Genomic DNA, 19,468 nt, shown 5'->3' on the forward strand with positions numbered 1-19,468 from the left:
CGCATTTGACTTGGCAGATTAAATGCAGACTAAACAGCGGTAAGGAAAAAAAAAAAGGACCAGTTTCATTTCTCTTGTGAAGGCCCAGAGAGATATTGGTTTATTTCGTATGCACTCAGGACCTCAATTTTAAATCCTGATAAAGAAATCTGCCATGAACAGTGCTCCTCTAAGCACAAGGGAGTAAGTAGCTACTTACAAATATTTACTCCCAGAAACTGACTGGCTTAATTCAGGGCTTTACTCAAAGCAGTAAATATCTGCACTGTCCTAGAAACTAAAATTAAAAGCTGAGATTAAATCTCCAGGACAGTTGCTGGGAAGAGCCAGGTGCTTCTCAGAAGCTACAGACTTAGCCCATTGCAAAGCTGTTCTTAAATTCTCATTGAAGGTACACTCAGCCTGACTACAAGAATACCAATCAAATCACAGGATCACAGAATGGTTTGGGGTTGGAAGTGTAAAGATCATCACACTCCAAGCCCCTGCCACGGGCAGGGACACCTTCCACCAGATCAGGTTTCTCCAAACCCCCTTCAACCTCACATTGTGTCTGCTGCCTACAAAAAGATAACATCTCCTCAGAACAAATGCTTTAGAGAAATCTCAAGAGTTGTTTTAACGACTATAAAGCAAGAGCAACCTGAGGGCCCTAAGAACCCTAAGAACCTCAACCACCTGAGGGAAATGATCCACTTCTGGTCATGAAGAGAAAGGATGAAATAACAAGTTTTTTACAGCTCATCCAGATGAACAAAAAGCAAAGATGCTTCTGGATTACAAACAGTAGAAATAGTGTCAGAATAAGAGGAAAACTAAAATGATCTAACATTTTTAGGCAAGGAAGTTTTAATGTAGAATAATTTCTCCACGTGCCAGAATCAGAAGAAATCACACTCTCCCTTCCCCTGAATTTGGTTTTTTTCCATTTAGAAAATAGTCACTTTAACTGGAAGCACTGGAGTTAAAATTTAAGCTGATCAAAAAACTTACCAGCACTGGGCAGTAAGACAAAACAAACTGTAGGAAGAGCATGAGAACACCCTCTGCATTCCTTGTGCCGAGGCAGAGGTCAGTATTGCCTAAACCCAGCTCCACACCTGTCTGCACCCAGAGCATCTCCCTAAACACGGCACTGCCTTTCTCTTGCCTTCATCCTTTCCTCCTGATGAGAAACCAGGCTTTACATTTCTGCTCTGAGCAGCGTGCCTGGAGTGACACAAGGTGTGGAACACGGGGGGAAGGCGGCTGAGGGACAATATCCCAGCTCCATAGGCTCCCTGAGCACAGCTGGGATTGGGGGAGCAGTACCTGGACTTGGGGGGGCTTAGCCTGGCACAGATCCCCACCTTTGGAAAAATGCACTTGAGGAGCTGTTTCAGGGAAACTTTGAAGCATGTTTCCTCTCTAATGAGTTCTTCCTCAAACATTAAACCCTGCAGCTTGGCCACAGCAGAAGGCTCTCAATGATGACAGTATTTATTTTCTTTTTGAGCTCTGCAGATTGTGCTTGGGTAAGAGAAAAATGCGTTGTATTGCAAGGAAGAAGGAACTGCTGAGCATGCAGCAGGGGAGTCACACAGCCCTGAGAGCCACCACTCTGCAATTCATAGTCCTTTATATTTTCACAAGAGACCTGATCTTGGTTTTGTTACTGTTCTTGTCAATCAATTCTGCAGCAGGAACTTAAATCCCAACTCTTCTCAAGTAACACCAGAGAGGAGCAAACACAGAGAGAGAAATGTTTTTATTTTATTTGTGCAAAATCTCTAAAGAACTGTGTGCCCTGAATGTAATTTGCACGTATTATAGTCTTGTAGTTTGACCAACAAAATAAACAAAATGCACAGAACTTTACAATTAAGGAGGAACTTGGCACATGGCTCACAATTCCTCATAGCGAGGAAATGAACAACGTGAGGCAAGGTTTCTGGAACAGAGCACTTCATAATAATTTTCCAAATGTGTCTAGAAATACCTTGCAGCAATTAGCATTTTTCTGGGCAGCACGTTTCATTGGAAATTAAATAAACACAAAGAAAATTGCAACACTGGCGAGAGGAACAGCAAATAGAGTGGGAGCTGGCTAAGCATGACCCACACCTGTGTTTAAAAAAGCCTGTGGTGGACAGCTGGGCTTGAGCCAACCACAAAACAGGGACTAACTAGCCAGAAGGCTCAGATTCCCACTTACTCAGGGTTTAGGAACTTAGGTTAATCTTTGCTTTATGGATAACTTCCATTTTTTAATAAACTAGAAGAGTTAAAAGGAAATAATGGGAACTAACTGGATTAGTTTTTAATAGTGTCCCACACCCAAGTTCCCTGTGGCCTCCTTAAAAAGGCAAACAATGAAATAAACATCCCTCCACTGCTATGACAACTCCGTGTTCTCAGTATGACCAGTCAGTCCCCAGATGTGGTCTGCCTGGGGACTTGTGTCACTGCATGACGTTACAGTCACAGGTGACTCCCACCAGCAGCAGCAAACTCCCCCACTGACCTTACTTATCTCGTACAAAGCATGTGGGCAGTCTAAAGATACTACCAGATCATCAAAATGACTCTTCTTCGGGTGCTGGATGTTTTGGTAGCTGCCTTAGAGAAGAAAGAAACTGCTTTAAAATTTTAAAACCAACAAAATAGTTCTTTTGCTAAGTCCTGCCTCTTCAGGCAGGTTGTTAACCATTCCATATTTTTTTTCCATACCATTTTTGTTTAATTTTTTAATTCTAGATTTTTCAGAGTTATATTTTATTCCTTCTTCAACCAAAGATGAATATTCTGAATATTTGTAATCGTATTTAGAGATAGTATTTGGGCTTGACAAATGGGGATGAAATAGTATCAGATAGGGGAAACAAAATAAGGGCATAAACATTTCCTGGACATTTGTAATAACGTTTCCAACACCATGCCCCATAGTTTCACAAGTCTAACTGTCCTTGCACAGTTATAGTGACATAAAATTGGAAAACGCAGTAATGACTGGAACTTCAAAGCATGATGAGGCTGTATCCAGAAACACAACTATGAGCGCTTCCCTCCGAAATTCTGCAGGAATCAGATGCAAAGAGATAGCCTTGGCAATTTCTGTTTTTATTGTTTGGGTTTTCTTCCCAGGCAATAGCAAAGAGCCAAGAAGCCCACATATGGATTCCATCCCAAAATAACACTTGTCTGCTCCCTGAAACTATTAAAGCTAAGGATCACGGGACATTTACAACGTAATTTCTTTATTATTCATTTGGCAAGTGGGGCGCTTTTTTACAAGCTCGCCCATTCTGCAGACTTGACACTCCCTCTCCCTCCTCCAGTGTCTAAAGCACTGAAACAAAACAGAGCCGCACGCTGCCACCACAGCGGTCCGAGGAGCCTGCTCGGACCCAGGGGGACAGACCATGGGCAGCAAAGCCTCCAGAGATACCCAATACATGGAGACTCCACACATGGCCTGCCCAAATGTGTCTCATGAAAAGAGCGCTTTCAGACTGGCGAAGATTTGTTCTAATTTTCCACCTCAATGAACTGATCATTTTGAAGCGACTTTAAATATAGCCACCTAAACAGATGAAGAGTTTCAAGTCTCACAGCCTTGTTTATACAACATTTCCACCTGTTTGCAATAACTGATGATCCAGTAACAATTATGTGAAGAAACAAGATTAGCAGTGAATAGCCCAGAGTCTACAAATTTGAACAAGCTAAAGTACGTCTTTAATCCATGATATCAAAACAACCAATTGGCAATCCATTTGCTTGGCCATTATTAAAGTAATTACTGCTTTTTAATCCAGAATCTCAGTGTACTGTGACAGCTAAAATCACTTATATCACCACCATAAGGTGCTCTGAAAGCAAACTTAAGTACAAAACTGTGAAGCAACTTATTTAATACTCTATTAGCAGTCAGCAGGAGAATTAGGATTAGGAATCACGATGCCACATGCCCTGCACTAACCAGTAAAAAAGAGAGCAAGGAAAAAACCCACAATTAAAACAACAACAGAAAGCCCACATTCAGGATGAGAAGTCTCAAATTATTCTGATGCAAAACGGCAGAAGCATCCCAAAGCCAGTATGTTTAACAAAAAGGCCATTTCAGCCTTACCGTTCCGTTAAGCCAAAACCATGGATAAATAAATATAAATAAATACCTGTTTCCTGGATCTTGGTAAATGTCAGTAACAAGAGTGGATGGAGCACCAACTTTTTCCATTATTTGCTTTAACTAGATGTGGTTGCTATTTAAACCCCGAAGAGCTATGTGAGATAATCCAGAGGGTGCCTAGAAGTGCTCACTCCAGGTTAAAAAATAGACACTAGGGCAATTTGGTGGCTCAGAGTCAACCTAGTTCTTGCCTAATTACAATCACATTAAATGACAGTACTCCTCCAGAACAAATGATCTAGTGATTATCCTCTACCCGGAAAAGTCAACAAGCAGCACACGAGGGAGGCGGCCTCACAACCACACACACCAAGGAAAAGCCTCCCAAGAACTACGCACCCATTTGATTTCCGAATTAAAATCTGTGTTGCCAACAGCAGAGTAATGCAGTATCCTCTTACCAGTGACCTCTGCTAGAGAATGAGTAACATGTAGCTTGCATATTAATTCATCTTCAGACCTCACCTCCAACAGGCGCCAGCAGTGTTGTGTAACAAAGGTCTGACAGCAACACCAAAACCTCTCGTTAAAGTTGTCAGAAATTCCCTGAAGATAAAACCCCACCACTTCTCCTCCTAAATGGATTTTTCTGATTCGATAGCTATAAAAATTTGATTCGGAACATTCTTGCCCATGGCATTCAGAAATCATTATGATATAGTCATGATACTCTGAGTCAGTATGCACTACACCAGTTAAACCAGTCTCAGCTGGGACTTCTGCCAACAATTATTATATGTTGAACATCCATCCATCAATTAGCATACAATTAGAAGTGCAGCACCTGAAAAAATACATTCCAAGTAAGAATGAGCATTGTAAACTATGACTATTAGAGTGGCATCTTCAGAGGTAATTTTTAAAAGGTTTTTAAAAGTTTCATGGCCACAAAAACATTTTTATATATTTTTTAAGGTAAACTATTTTGCTTTGGGAAGCTTTCCCCCTTATCTCATCTGAATTCATTTACAACTCAAGCATATCAAATCCGGTGTACTTCATGAGAACAAGAATGTTAAATTGATTGGTTTAGGTTCCTCCACTGCTATTTAAGTAAGCATGAAGCAAACAAACAGTGAAACAAGTTTTTTTTAAATTTCTCACTTCAGAGAACTAAGCATTCCTAGCAGCAAAAACTCCTGAATGACTTTGAGCTCAACTAGGCTTTCAACATAGGTAACAAAAGCTAGTCCCACTTATGCTCATCTGTATGTGTGGTGTTAGCTGCCAAGGTCCTCCAGCCTTTCAGACTGGGCCCATAAAATAACTTTGGCCAGCTTTGAGGTAACAAAAATGTAATAGGTTTAAATTAAATGTTCTTATTCGTTTTGTTTCTAAGTCATTTTAGACTCATGTTTTCAAGGATTTTTCCTTTAGGTGCTGGAATAAGAAAAAAAAGAGACAGAAAAAAAGACTAAAAAAAAGAGAAGAAAAACAAGAAAGAGAAAGAAAATAATCTTGACAATAACACCTTGTATTTTCTATTTTTTTTTCATAAAATCTGCAGTGCTTCAGCAATATCCAAGAGTCAGAGCATACCTGGACTTTAGTGAAACAAATTTATATCCTGCAACTCGTGGCTGTGACTGTGGCACATGTATTCTGCTTCTGAAGCACTAATAAAACACTAAAAATTATAATATCAAACACCAAGGGGAAATAACTTCAGTCATACTCTATCATGTTAAGTTTGCAGTTTTTAAAGTAACATCACATCTGTTAACACTATGACCATGAAAAGTACCAGAAATAGAAATCTGACAACACAGCCTCTGGAATGAGGTTGTTTCAGATTCTCACAATACTGGATTATCAAAATAACTCCCATGAAACTGGTATACCAAAGCCATTAATAGCACAGATTTATACTACAGTCTTGGCATCAGGTTCTCTCATTCTCTCCTGTTGCCTCCCCTCTCTCTCTTTGAAAGAGGATAGCAATTCCAAACCAAAAATGTGCCTCCCCTTAATGTACTTCCAATGTTGTGCTTTCCATGAAAATCTGAGATGCTAGAAGCATTTCTGCTCGGTATACTTTGCACAAGACATTTCTAGATGCTAAAAGCAGGTACCTAAACTTTACCACAGACTAATTTTGGGCTACCAGATCCCACCTCCTAGTGGGAAACTCTCCTTTACATGACTGCACTCCCATTTTCCATAAGGAAATTCCTTCTGAAAGTAAGGACCTCTTACACAAGTAAGAGTAAACATGATGAGGACTTGAATGTATGAGCTCTTAAAGACAAGCACAGCTTCCTTTGGATCCAGTACAACATTTAGCAAACTGTCAGCACTTAACCATAACAAACGTTAAGGAAATACTTAGAAAAAAATACAGGCATTACTCTGACTTGATTTCCATCAATCTGAATGAGCTGAAGTTTTAAATAAATTTATGACACAAAGGTAAACCTGTCAATGACTGCAACAAGGCGAAGATTTTTTTGACAGGGAATGATATAAAATCCCTCTCTTCTTACATGCTATATATAGTTACATTCATTAAATGCTTCCATATCTGACAAACCAGCTGACAGAGAGATTCAAATAATGCCACCACTTAAGACATATTGCTCAAACATATTCACTGGAAATTGGAAAGCTTTGGATCACAGGATCCATTACTTGGCCCTGGACACTGCAACTTGCACAACCTGGCCAATCGTACGATGCACGAAGGCTTTTTTCTTAAATTAGGTTCCATTTGGAGAATCAAAAGATATCTAACACTTTGAAAACACTTCCCCAGAAATACCACCAATGTGAATCACAAATGCAACATGGCATTTAAGCATGAGGTTGAGAAACTTGACTTCTTTTTATGTTTCTACATTAGACATACATTTCCCCTTCTGCTGAATATCCTCTGATCCTCACACTGTATGACTTCTCAAAATAACCAAGCTAAACTTTGAAGATACACCTCCCACAAACAGAATACTGACAATTACTAGATGCTGTTGTTTTTAACTCTGTAGCAGACCAGACATCTCGTAAGGATACAGCCTTCATCCATCTTTTATGCTCTATGCTTGGAACCTTGAGAGCTGTGGACTAAATTCTTGGCTCAACCAAACCTCCATTGTGATCTTGTAAAAACAACCTAGTGCCTACACTTTGATTCCCAAACTATAAACTAAGAGTGATAACATCCCTTTTATTTTGAACTCTATCTTTACTTACTGTAATTGTTTTTCAGCAAAGATGGTTTTAGGTACACCTAAGAGTGAAAAGGCTGGGCACTTGCCTAGTGCTCCTGCACGCTCCTGTGGTCACACAGTTAATCACACTAGGTGTAATTCTCAAACAATTTCTGACTCCATTTGATTTCCTCCTTATTCATATTTGTGCATTCCAGCGTCTAAGGCTCTGCTCTCCCAGTGTGCACGGCAATAATTATTATAAAACCTCTGCCACTGAGTGTTGACTTGAAAGCTTCTACCCAAAATCAGACTTTGATTAATGTTTTGATTGCAGTAAGAAGCATATCCTCTCTCGCTCTAGTACACCTATCTCAACTCAGCCGTTTGCAAACTCCTGCAGGCCAGTACCGTGGAGCGTCTTCTCCTAAGCTCTCTTCTACCAACACTTCTACGAGGAAGGTAAGAACAACCTTCCTGTTTTACTAAACACCAAAATGCCCCCAAGAAATGTGGGGTTTCTGTTTCGTTTTGGAGCTTCACGGACGACCTACCGGTGATAGGCTTCCCGGCGGTACTTTTTCAGAGCGTGTCCATCCATGTTCGCAGGGAGATCTGCTGCATTCTGGAGTCGGTCGCTCCATGAGGTTGTCATCTTCAAATGCTTACTTATTTCTGAAATATAGAGCAAAGAAAAGCTTGCTTAAGTTCAAGGTTTGTTTTGCCAGAAAGCTGTCTGTTTCCTGATATGAAGGAACTCCTGTGCCACTTGGGAAGTCTCACAAAGTGTCCAGTGGGATGACCTGAGTCATGCAGGTCAAGTTAGATGCAGCTCTGAGACATTGAAAAAGAGAGCTGGGAAGGCTGTTTTACAAGGTTGTAAAGATATTCCTATCCATCAGGGTGAAAATGCATTTACAAACAGACACCTTGTTTTCATTGCTGAAAAGGGGTATTTTTTGATGCTAGAGTTACCAATATGCATTAGCTGTAGGTGATAGAAAACCCTTAATACATGAGATAAATTCAGCAGAGTAAACTGTACAAGCCCCACTGGGACTGACCTTGCCACTTTTACCACAGAGTGAAAACAAAGATCCTTGTCCCTGGCCATTTGATCTCTAAGCAAAGACAAAGCTTCAAACTGATGCTAAATTAGCAGAAACAATTGGAAGGAAAGCAGAAAGACGATCCTTCGTCCTCTGCAGGTCAGACACATTCAAGCAGAGCAAGAACACACTGCAAACCTGTAACATGAGCGATGCAAATATTCACCAGCAGATCTTCACGAACATGAGCACCCCTTCTCAAGTGCTGGCTGTCACAACCAAGCCACAGACAGTCCTCCTCAGGAGGGCCTGGTGTGAGGAAAGAGGGGCACCTTTCCCAATTCTGTTATTAGCACACTGAGGCAATCCTGCTCGCCTGCTGCTCCAGCCAGACACGTGTGCTGCTGCATGCCCTGGCAGCACGTGGGGTTAGGAAGCAGCCCCATGGTGGGTCAGCTCAGCTCACCAGCCCAAGTCCTCACCTCTCAAAACCAACAGACCAAAGGTGAGGAAAGGCTGAGTCAGACGAACCCAGGCTGAACCCAGCTCAGCCTGCCCAATGCTGTCATTAGTGCTGGTGTGGAGAACAGGGTGGGAGACACAGCCCACAGCGATACCAAACTAGGTATTACATGAACCCACATTCTTGTGTAACCCACACAACTGCTGGACTGCAGGCCTTGGGTTGTTTGCTCTTCTTAAAAGAAACAAAACCACCCACAAACTACATGGATAATGATATAGCAACTACATCTGGACACCTCTAAAATATGACTGCATTCAATCTACAGAAGGGAATTTAATGATTCCAGCAAAGTAGAGAGCAGAGCAAGTGTTCAAACCAGCGCTAGAAGTCACAGCGCTCTCAAGTGTCACACGCATGCTCCTCAAGGAAATCGGTATAATTTTTTCATTTTAAATTCCATTAAAGACCAACAGTTCCAATTGTCACAGCGCTTCCTAGTATATTTACCTACCAGCTGCTGGTCATAAACATCAAACAGAGAACAAACAGCTCATCTGTAAAAAATACGTTCCTCCTCCTCCTCCTCCAGCATTCTCTGCTTGTCTCCCAGTTACTATAACCAAGGTTTACAAATGCATCTTCTGCCACATGCTAAAGGTCACCAAATTCAGGCGCTGGCAGGCAGCCCAAGAGACCGCATGCCACCGCTGAGAGCTCTCCCCCTGAATTCCCCGCAGCACACCCAGGAGAGGAGGTCACCACAGCCAGAGGGTGACGGGCCATTCCAGCCAGCCACAACTTCCACAACAGGGCATGCAGGGAGAATTAGCTTCCAAAATAGCCCCAGCCACAGCCACCGAGGGCTTTACAAGTAATTACCAGCTATCTATTCAAGCCGTGCCCAAAGGCAGACAGAAGGCAGCACAGGACACAGAACTCAAGGCCCCTCAAGCAGCGACCTGCTCCCGTTTCACTGGGAAGGCTCCTCAGGGACAGCAAGGGCTGCTCAGGAGAGGAGAGTGTCCCTGCAAGGGTCACAGACTCAGCCAAGACACGCAGCAGAGGGAGCGATCTGCTAACACCCCAAGACTGCAAACTACAGAAAAGGCTTGTGCTCTCTGAGGGTGGAAAAGCATCTACCCCATGGACATTCGAGATGGTCCAGATCATCACCACCTTTGTCTATTTTATAGCTACTAGCCTGGAGCTCCAGATTTGGATCTGAGAGACATACTCATTGAAATCCTCTAAAAGGCACATTAAACAGCTCTGAAAAAACTGTTGCATGGCTGGCCTCAGGACTGTTAGACAGCTCTGGGTCTAGGTCTTCCAAACAAGACCACATCCAAGCTTCCTGCTGTTTGGAAGGGGTACACCACTCTGCTTACCCAGCCAGACAACAGCAAGATTCAAAGATTTACACCCACACTACACCAGAGACATCGTGTTCTGCCAGCCTCTTCCCATTTCTTCTGCTTCCCATCACCACAACAGCACATCGGATGCTGACACAGGTACATAGCTAGGACTGCTTCCAAAGGCCATCCACGCCAGACAGCTGACAGTATGCACGACAGTATCCTACAAAATACCCTAAAGTCCACGTGACAGAAGAATTTTAGCAAGCTACCTTTAAAATATCCATTCTAAAACAAGGAATCAGTGAAGCAGTTTGAACTCCTAGGTGATGAAACCCTCCTCTACAGTATGAGAAACCAGACAGCATCATTTTGTGTGTGTTGGGTTTCAAAAAGCTGAGACTTGAGGAAGACTTTTTTTTTTCCTTTGAAAAAAAATCTGAGTTTCCATAACGAAGCAAAGAAGGCCTGAATTATTTTAATAATCCAGCAGTATCTTGCTGCAGATGCAATCAACAGAGTGTGCTGGCGGGACAAAGTTTGTAGACAGAGGTAGTATCTTTTATCAGACCAACTGGTATGGCTGGAAAAAACAGACAGGCTCTTGGGTACACAAGCCTGCATGAGTTTTCATATTCTAAAGCTTCCTCTAATGAAAAATATTACCTCTACCTTCAGGCTTTGCCCTGATTTATTAAAATATTTCTTCTAATGTTAACACAGCATTAAGCAGCAAAAAATTATGCTAAAGGTTTTTATTACATGTACCAAAGGCAGGCTTACAGCTTAGCAGGCTCCACTGACACTGTGACAACAGCTTGCTGCCCTGGAAAAAAACAGTGACAACCGACGAAATATATTGCGAGGGATCTTTGCCACCCGAAAGCCTTACTCATGCAAAAAGCCTCACGGACTTTACTGAAATTATTCTGTGCTTCAAAAGCATAAAAAACAGCCTGCTTGCGTGGGTAAGAAACCTGGAACCTGGTCCCTGAATCCAAACTCCCTCTTCCAAATAGAGGGAGTAAAATAAGAAGGACAGAATCACTCCATACACTTGTAAGCCACTAGAAAAAACATCTAAGGGAGCAGGCAGACAGCCGGGCAGGATTCTCAACTCCAAGCAACTGAAATATGATTCATCTTTCTTTAGTTACAAATCTATTTTTGAAATCAATAATCTGTAAATAGCTTCACATAAAAATAGAAATCTTTACATAGATAAAGCATGTCAGAACACATCCCCATAATTTATTGCAAACATGCTCCTTGCTTGTGCTGTCTTAATTAAGCATCTGATAGCATTTATGGTACTGGATTCCTTTTGAAAAGGTATTTAAATCTCAGTTGCAAAGCTTTGATACAGAATTGTTGCCCAGCACATTCGCTTTGGTCCAAAAGAACATGAGATTTTTTTGTATATATTTTGAATTAAGTCAACTTGTCAGATTTTAGATGATTTAAAGTATTATCCATAGTGCATTTATTTAAAATACTCATGGAAATGAAATAAAATGTTCTGACACATTTCCCTTCGAGTTATACTATTACATTTCAAATCTTTTTCGGGCAGCAAATAGTTAGAAATTTCTGCAGCTGATAATATCTGACGTGTTCATGCTAAATGCACTGACAGCCTCTCTTTTTTTCTTCTGAGCTCACCTTGACACTTTGACGATGCAATGCCAAATCAGAGGCATACACGCTAAAACGCAGGGACGAACAAAACTCTGGTGACAACCCCACTACTTCCAGGATATTCTCCGAGAGCTCACAGAGCGGAAAACAAAGGCATCCCTAACTGAAGCCAAGGTTGTAGCGTACTCACAAGTGACTCACCGTGCTCTACATCTGCCTCTTCTCACACGTTCTGCTTCGAGAACCATTAATACCTTGGCAGCACAGCCCACACACGTACGTGCACAGCGGGAAGCGAGCAGAGAGAAAACCATCGCTTAGGAGCTCTGTGTCTAGTCGGAGGCTGTGGGAGTACAGACGAGCCTTGGGACGCCCTGCCAAGCCTGGAGCAGCACCTGGCTCCCTGCTGCAGCGCTGCTCCATCTCAAAGTGCTTTGTGGGGTCTCAGCAAGGGAGGAGTTAACCATCCTGAAATCCTGAGGACTGGAAAAAGCAAAGGGAGCGGGAACAGGGTGGCTCGTTCACGACTCACGTCAAATAAATTCCTGGTCTGGGTCATGACGCTGCCTCAGGAATAGGGGCAAGGGAGGGGAAAAGCGATCTTTTCTGCAGCTTAGAGGACTGTCCATTCAAGGGTGGTTAGGAAAAGTGAGTGACTCACTTTCTAGGAGCATTCCACTCCCTCCACTGAGGGCAGAAGTAGCTTGCACCTTGTTCAGGCTAAACACTTGGGACAGCGAGCACTGGAGGAGGTGAAATCCACTCAGGTTAGCATCATACCTCTTGATCCTCTGGGATGGACAGTGAAAAGCGGCCAGGACTGTGTCAACCCCCTCAATGGCACCTCCCAGTGCCACTGTGCAAGCAGGGGCTGGGCAGGCTCCTGGCCTCACCAGAAGTGCCCTTCTCTTCTCACACCTGCAATCCCAAAGCACCTCACCAGCTCCCGTTCACATAATACATTTACGGGCAGCAAAAGTGCTGTCCCCGTTTTGTCAGCTAAGGATAGCAAGGCGCAGAGAAGGTAATAACACAGAGCACGCAGGAATCAAATGCAGAAGCACTAATTCCTCAGTCTCTGTGCTAAAAGTCAGAGTTCCTAGCGCTGTCAGGATGAATCAGATACACTGCATGTTCCTAGCACAGTATACTTTTACACAAATTCAAATTTCAATACTTAGCACCAACTGGCAGACACAGAGAGGTCAGCCTGTACTTCTGCGTGACAGGAGCCACAGGCTCCGACGGCCTCCAAGACACAGGGCTTGCATGGATGCCAAATGATGGTCTGATTTCATTCTGAATTGCAGCTCTACACTAGCTCCGTTAGCTCACACAGCTCCTTCCCTCTCCCCCACAGCCCTGGGATGACAATTCAAACCACTCCTGTCTTTTACTGCCAACACTTCTGCTTGATGGCCAAAGGAAAACTGTTTCCAAAAGGTGTTTTTAATTAGCGATGCTTTTGGTAAATTACTATGTCCATGACTTGAGAGATAAGCAGTGATGCTTGTAAATGATCTAAACCAGAAAACTGACTTTTTTTTTCCCCCTCTCCTCCTTGTGCCTAAAGTTAGAATCTTCACTTGAAGATCTTCCACTTCTGTGCGGTTGCCTATCTGACAGCAAGGCTCCACATTCGTTATGGCAGGATGGGCAAAACACATCCTTCATATTAGAATATTAAATTACTTCCAAGAGACACTTCAAAGCGTACTCTCACCTCATGGTAATTGAGGTTGGCTTTAAGCAGGATAATTCTGTATACTGATTACAGGGTATTAAAGAGGCAGAGAGCTGCTGCTAAGAACCTGTTAAGGTTAACCACAGACGTGTAGTGAGCTTACAGGTGCCACTTGTGGATTACATTAGATTGATAACACTCTCCTTGCTCCATGGATCATACTAAACATCCCAGCTCCAAGCAATCTCTGACACTGGCTCTGACTCTTCCTACAGGAAGGGGGTAGCAGTTACTTTTGGACACCACCACAGGGCTTACATCATGAAGCTCCTTTTTCAAGAGAGTGCTTTTAGTGGAATTGGTAAAGCATCCCCAGTCATATGTTCATTTGACTAAGGTCTGACTGATAGGCAGTGGTTACTCAAGGACTATTTCTGAATGGGTAAAATATAAGAAAGGAGAATTCTACTCATTCCATTTATTATGGGATTCTAATTTCAGGTTGATTTTTTTCTGTTTTAAGGCCAAATGCTAAAGTAATGTCTGTGTATCAAATGAGTTGTAAAATATATTTAACAAAACCCTGTTTATTTCACATGGATTTTTAAAATCAGAATAATTCTATTGACAATCATACCCACAGAGTGGCTGTGCAGTTCCTCGAGCTCCAGCAATACTCCAGGACCCAAATGCACTAGACACATTAAAACACAGAAATATATTAATTTGAAGTTTCTTCTCATGTCCATCCATTTCTATCCAAGGAGTTCTACTCTTTCAGGAATTCCAAGCAGCACTAGTTCATTAAAATATTTCAAGTATTATTTGATTATCATCACTGTTATGGGTGGTTAGAATAGAATTTGGAAAATGATGAAATCTGCAGTGGAACTCTGAGGAGCAAACCTCAAATCTGACCCTTTCTGAGTACCATGAGACTATCCATTCTCCTCATCTACCTGCATATGAGTTTAAAGCCTTGAAACAGGAACTCCATTCTCCAGTGAGCTAATAAGCGTATTTTCTACATTCCATATACCTCATGCTTCTCACTATTTCCTCCAGAACTACTGTTTTAGTTATTTCCAATTTACTGCTTCTTACACAAAGAGTTTGTTAGGGGTAATGCTATTTCTCCACTTTTCTAACTCTAGCGCACCCCGTTCTCCCAGCACTAGAAAAAAAAAAGGAGAAGGACCATACTTAAGGAAAGTGAGACTTGATCCAGAAGCACAAGAGCTATGCCACAGAGAAGAATTAGCAAACATGAGCTCCAAAAGAAATGCTGCAGCTCTAGGTCAAATATGATCCCTGGATGTACAAGACTACCAAGCAGGACTCCATGTCTCTCTCTGTCACTGACACAAACTCTGCTGGAAGCCTGTCTTCAGGTGGCTGTATCCCCTTTAAAATGACACTGATTATACTGAGAAAGGAATACACCTGTGAGAGAGAGCAAGGCTGGAGTGGAAAGCTGCCAGTGTACAGAGAGCAGCTCTGCAGGTGACTTGAAATGGTCTAGAAGCCTTTGCACACAGGCAAGCAGCCTGACTGCGGAGGGCTCAGTCTACCAATGACTGAACAAGACCTGGGAACTGGAAGTTAAATAAATCAGCCAACACAAAATATTAACAGAGAGGAGAGTCAGCTATAAAACAACAAATTTCTCAAATACTTCTTCCGTCATCAGAGGGCTCTAAATGAAGTGTGTGGGTGTTTCAATCAGCCTTTTTTTTTTTTTCTTTCACAGAGACAGGAATTAATGCAGAAAAGCCAAATGGTCTGAGCTATACAGCAATTCAGTCAAACTGAATATCAGGCCTCAGGAGACTCTTCCTCACCTTACACCCCAATGCCTCAGTGGATACGAGGCTGAGGCACGACCAGCGTTCAAAAGAAACCTCCAGAGAGTGGTTTCACATGGACAGAAGGTGAATGGATAAACAAAGGCTCAGCCAACACCAACATAAACTGTGCGCCCCCATGGCCTTGGGAAACTCTCTTCCTTGGGAAAAGGCCTTCAGCAGCCTGCAGGAACATCTGCCACGGAGGTTCCCAAATTGCTGTCCAACTGAGCACCTGCCAAAAGCAAGCATGGACCTGGCTACAAAGATGTTCTCACTGCCTTTTGTTTCCAGCTGTTAAATTCCAGCAAGAAACACGTAAGATAATTCAAATACTATACTCACATGTTTTTCCTGTAAGCAATTGCTCTAGTTGCCCAGAGTCTTGGAAGATTAAAAACTAGAGATTAATTTGATCCCTTTGCTGTAATATGACTCACCCTACAAAAATTATTTATAGTAAATTTATTTTAAAATATTTATCAGAGTTCGTATATATTTGCTTTAGCTGAAAAATTGGGCAGTAAACTTTGATGCCAATGCCCACCACAACAGGAATTCAACGTTTGAATGATACCTGCAAACACTATCTTTGAATGCAGAGATGAAGCCTGACAGTGTGCCAGCCAAGCTGTAGGTTCACATGAAGATCACAAAAAGCAGAAATGTCAGCATGGAAGTATACACACTGAGTCCTGCAAATCAGAAAGGGAAGTCAAGATAATTTTTTTTTATTCCAACTATTTATATATTTTATTTTTTTTACACCAGAACAACATAAGAAGAGACAAATGTAATCCCTGGTACTCAGCAGACAGAATCTTTGCTCCCCATTCTCAAAGGAAACTGCCAGTTCCTCTTCCCTTCCCTTGTCACCCCTGGGCAGCACCACTGATGTTCAGCCTGTTCAAGGGTCTATTCCCAACTCAGGACAGCCAAACACCGCGTGAGTCACAGCTCCCAAAGGGAAGAACAAGATGAGACATGCCATCCCCAGAGAGAGAACCGGGAAATCATCCTGCCACATACCAATTCCAAACCAAGGAGCAACTGCCACTCTAACCTGCTATTAAGGATTACACAACAGTAGCTCTTTTGGCAGCAGATCAGAGCGTTTCAAAACAATGATGCTTTTCATTAGATTCACTGTGTTTCTGGAAGCAAATGCAGACCACCAGGCCTTTCCAGAAGCATGGTAGCAACTGACAAAGTATTTGAGAAGCACGGCTGGGCTCAGTAGCACAGCCATTCTGAGAACATGCAACCAGGACAGCCTGGATAATGCAACCAGCCAAAATTCACTTCGTCTGAACATGGAAGCTGAGGGAGGACATTTTTATTTTCTTTCCTTACTGGCTGAGTTTACTGGTGAAAAAACCCTCATCTCTTAAGATCACATCCCTGCTTCATTAATATTTTATGGGAAAAGCAAAGATACTGAAACGTCATTCTAACTTTTTTTTTCCTAGTCTTTTAAAAGAAAAAGAAGGATTTTTTTTTTAGAGACACTTCAACCCTCTTTTTTGCAGGATGGGCCCTCTCTACACATTTATGGGATACACAAACAGATGTGACAGCAGAATCAGCACCTGAACCATCTCTGCAGGCTGGAAAGATGAGCTCACATCTCCCTCCAGCCTCGGCAGAAAGCATTCCCTGCTCAGCCCCGGTGAGAAGAGCCAAACTGGCTGGTCAGCCTGAGTCCCAGGGCTCTAGACACAACACCCACCAAGGGACACGCTGCTGAGTAAAGAACTGGGGAACACTGGCTCCTCCTTCATTAAAAAAGGGATTGAAAATAAACACTGAGATCAACAGCTGAAAACAATCCAATAATTCTGAGAACTGCTCTGTCAAAAATGAGAACTTTCTTACCCTGCTAAGAGTTTTCTTTTCCAGTGCCATTCCCTTTCCTTCTCCTCCCAGCTTCTTTAAGGAAAAAGCTGACCAAATGCTCATATACTAACCTGGTCTCACTTCTTTTTGAGAACTTACCTAACAATAAGAGACAGATTTTGACAAATAAACCCATCTTTCAAAAAAACAGATTACTGTGGAACTATGCCAGACATAGAATAATATCCAGCAAAGCCAGGGACTTCATACACAAAACTCAGCCAATTTTCAAGCTGCTATTTGTTCACAAAACCCGAATCAAAATAATGAAACTCCTCAGCCGCAAAGGGCACTGTGAAAATAAATACAGAGACAATTTAGTAAGGAGGATCCTGATTCTCTGCTATCCTAACATACAGGGCTCAAAACACATTCTAATACAGACTTCACGGCTTCCTGCTTTCATCCATAATAATGGTTACCTATCTCCCTTCCAAGAAGCCTTCCCTGAGGCTGATCCAGCCTTTCAGGTGAGAACAGCCTTCGTGCAGGCTCAGCTCACGGAAATAGACCCTGGGCTGGCTCTCATATTCTCCTGAAGTGCCCAAAGGCCAGGACAACTTCCTCCCTCTCTGTTCCTCCTAGTTCAGTACCTACAGGTACTCTGCCCTGCAACCTGTGACACACAAAGTCCTCTTTCTTCCCAAGTCAGAGGCTGGCCAGTACCTAGCACTCCCCATGGAGACCACAAAGGCACGCTCCCAAACCCTACCTGCACTCTGCTCTCAGCAGGCAGCGGCTCCCTGCTGATGTGAAACGCCACACAGACCGACCAACCCAGCCAGGCAAAAGCTGGAAAATCGGGGAACGTGAAGACCGTACGTGTTTTGAAATGCTCTCACCGTGTGAAGTTCCCCCCCACCATAAGGAGAACTATTCATTACTTTTCTGACCTGTTTTTTTAATCAGAGGCAAATATAGTAATTATAGTCTGCCTGATTACAAGTGAAATTACAAATCTGTCCTAAGGGCACAATAATGTCCCCACCTAGATGTTATCAGACCCCAAACCTCATTTAATCTTGACAGATGTGTAGCACCAAGGCACCACTACAGGAAACTCTACCAGTAAATTAATTTTACAAATACTTTCTTTGCAGTATACGCAAGCTCTTCCAAAAGACTGCTAATTCGTACAGCTTTTGTTAGGCATCCTAAGTGACTGAATTCATCAGTAAAATAACTGAGTATCTACGATGACTTTGAGCTCTTGCTAGGTTTCTGGCTTCTCTTTGATAACCTAACTGACTCAGCTTTATCAAGTGATTCCAAAGACCTACATTAAACCGTTTTCCAACTGAATCAACCGAGTTTCTTTGGAAACTTCTTACTCTCTGTCCAAGCAAAACACAAACCACTCAGTTAATTTGGGGAAACAGTCACCTTTCCATCGGCCGTTCAGTTCCCTAGGTTTTAATATTAAATCAGTCCTGCTGACACAGGAGAGTGCTCTCTGGCAGGAGCAGAGGAGGACACAGAGTGTTGTCTCTGCACTTGTCTCAGTATAAGCAGCTCTCAGAAGGAACATGACGAAATGACAGATGAAGAAACCTGCCAGCCTGAAGGGTGAGAGAACATTAACACACAACAAAGAAGGCACCATCAGCACATCACTCTTATACCTGAGCTGAGACTTCCCAACACTGAACCTTCCCTCTGGCCAGGACTTCTCTCTTCAGGGAACCTCAAGTATCTTGTCAACGTAGACTTGCAGATGCATTCAACAGCGCGGTCTTGTCCTGCCGCAGATGACCAAACAGCTTGGATCCCCTGGGTTCTGAGATACCTTTAAAAACCTCTGTCCCTAGCAGAGCAATGTGAAAGCTCTGATTCACCCAGGGCTTCTTTTTCAGCGTGTTACCTGACCTACTACAGCCGCAAAAAAAAAAAAGAGCTGACCACACGCCCAGCCAGCACAAAGCCTCCTGGGCGGCCACAGAAATGCCTCCTCCTAATTGCTTTCAAATCAGCAAATGAAAAACTCCCAGCCTTGCTTTGAGCGTCACAACACGGGAACACAGTTCTCTACATGTTCTAACCTTTCCAGTATTTGTTCCTGACCCCACCAGCACACATCGATTTATGAGGCCTCACGGTGCCTTTTATTACTGTCTTTGTTAATATCTACTCTCTGCATGTCTGTGAAGAAAAACGAGTGGTAGATGAGTAAAACACTGTTAGTTTTTCATCATCTGTTCCCTCCTGATTGCTCAAGTTTA

At 42.7% G+C, this 19,468-nt stretch overlaps 1 protein-coding gene across 3 annotated transcripts in view; it reads right to left on the bottom strand.

The window, feature by feature from the left end:
• The window catches only part of NT5C2 (5'-nucleotidase, cytosolic II), a 66,393-nt gene that overhangs the window by 33,801 nt on the left and 13,124 nt on the right, over nt 1-19,468 (bottom strand). For 2 of the 3 annotated variants that reach the window (XM_058421439.1, XM_040070867.2), the window contains exon 2: nt 7,869-7,989. In XM_058421439.1, coding sequence (XP_058277422.1) covers nt 7,869-7,969 — 101 coding nt within the window. In that variant the 5' untranslated portion in view covers nt 7,970-7,989. Of the gene's footprint in view, nt 1-7,868; nt 7,990-19,468 lie in introns of those variants that run through there. The other variant, XM_040070870.2, reaches the window with a different exon arrangement.

The sequence above is a fragment of the Hirundo rustica genome, chromosome 8, assembly GCF_015227805.2.
Source record: "Hirundo rustica isolate bHirRus1 chromosome 8, bHirRus1.pri.v3, whole genome shotgun sequence".
Classification (NCBI taxonomy): domain Eukaryota; kingdom Metazoa; phylum Chordata; class Aves; order Passeriformes; family Hirundinidae; genus Hirundo; species Hirundo rustica.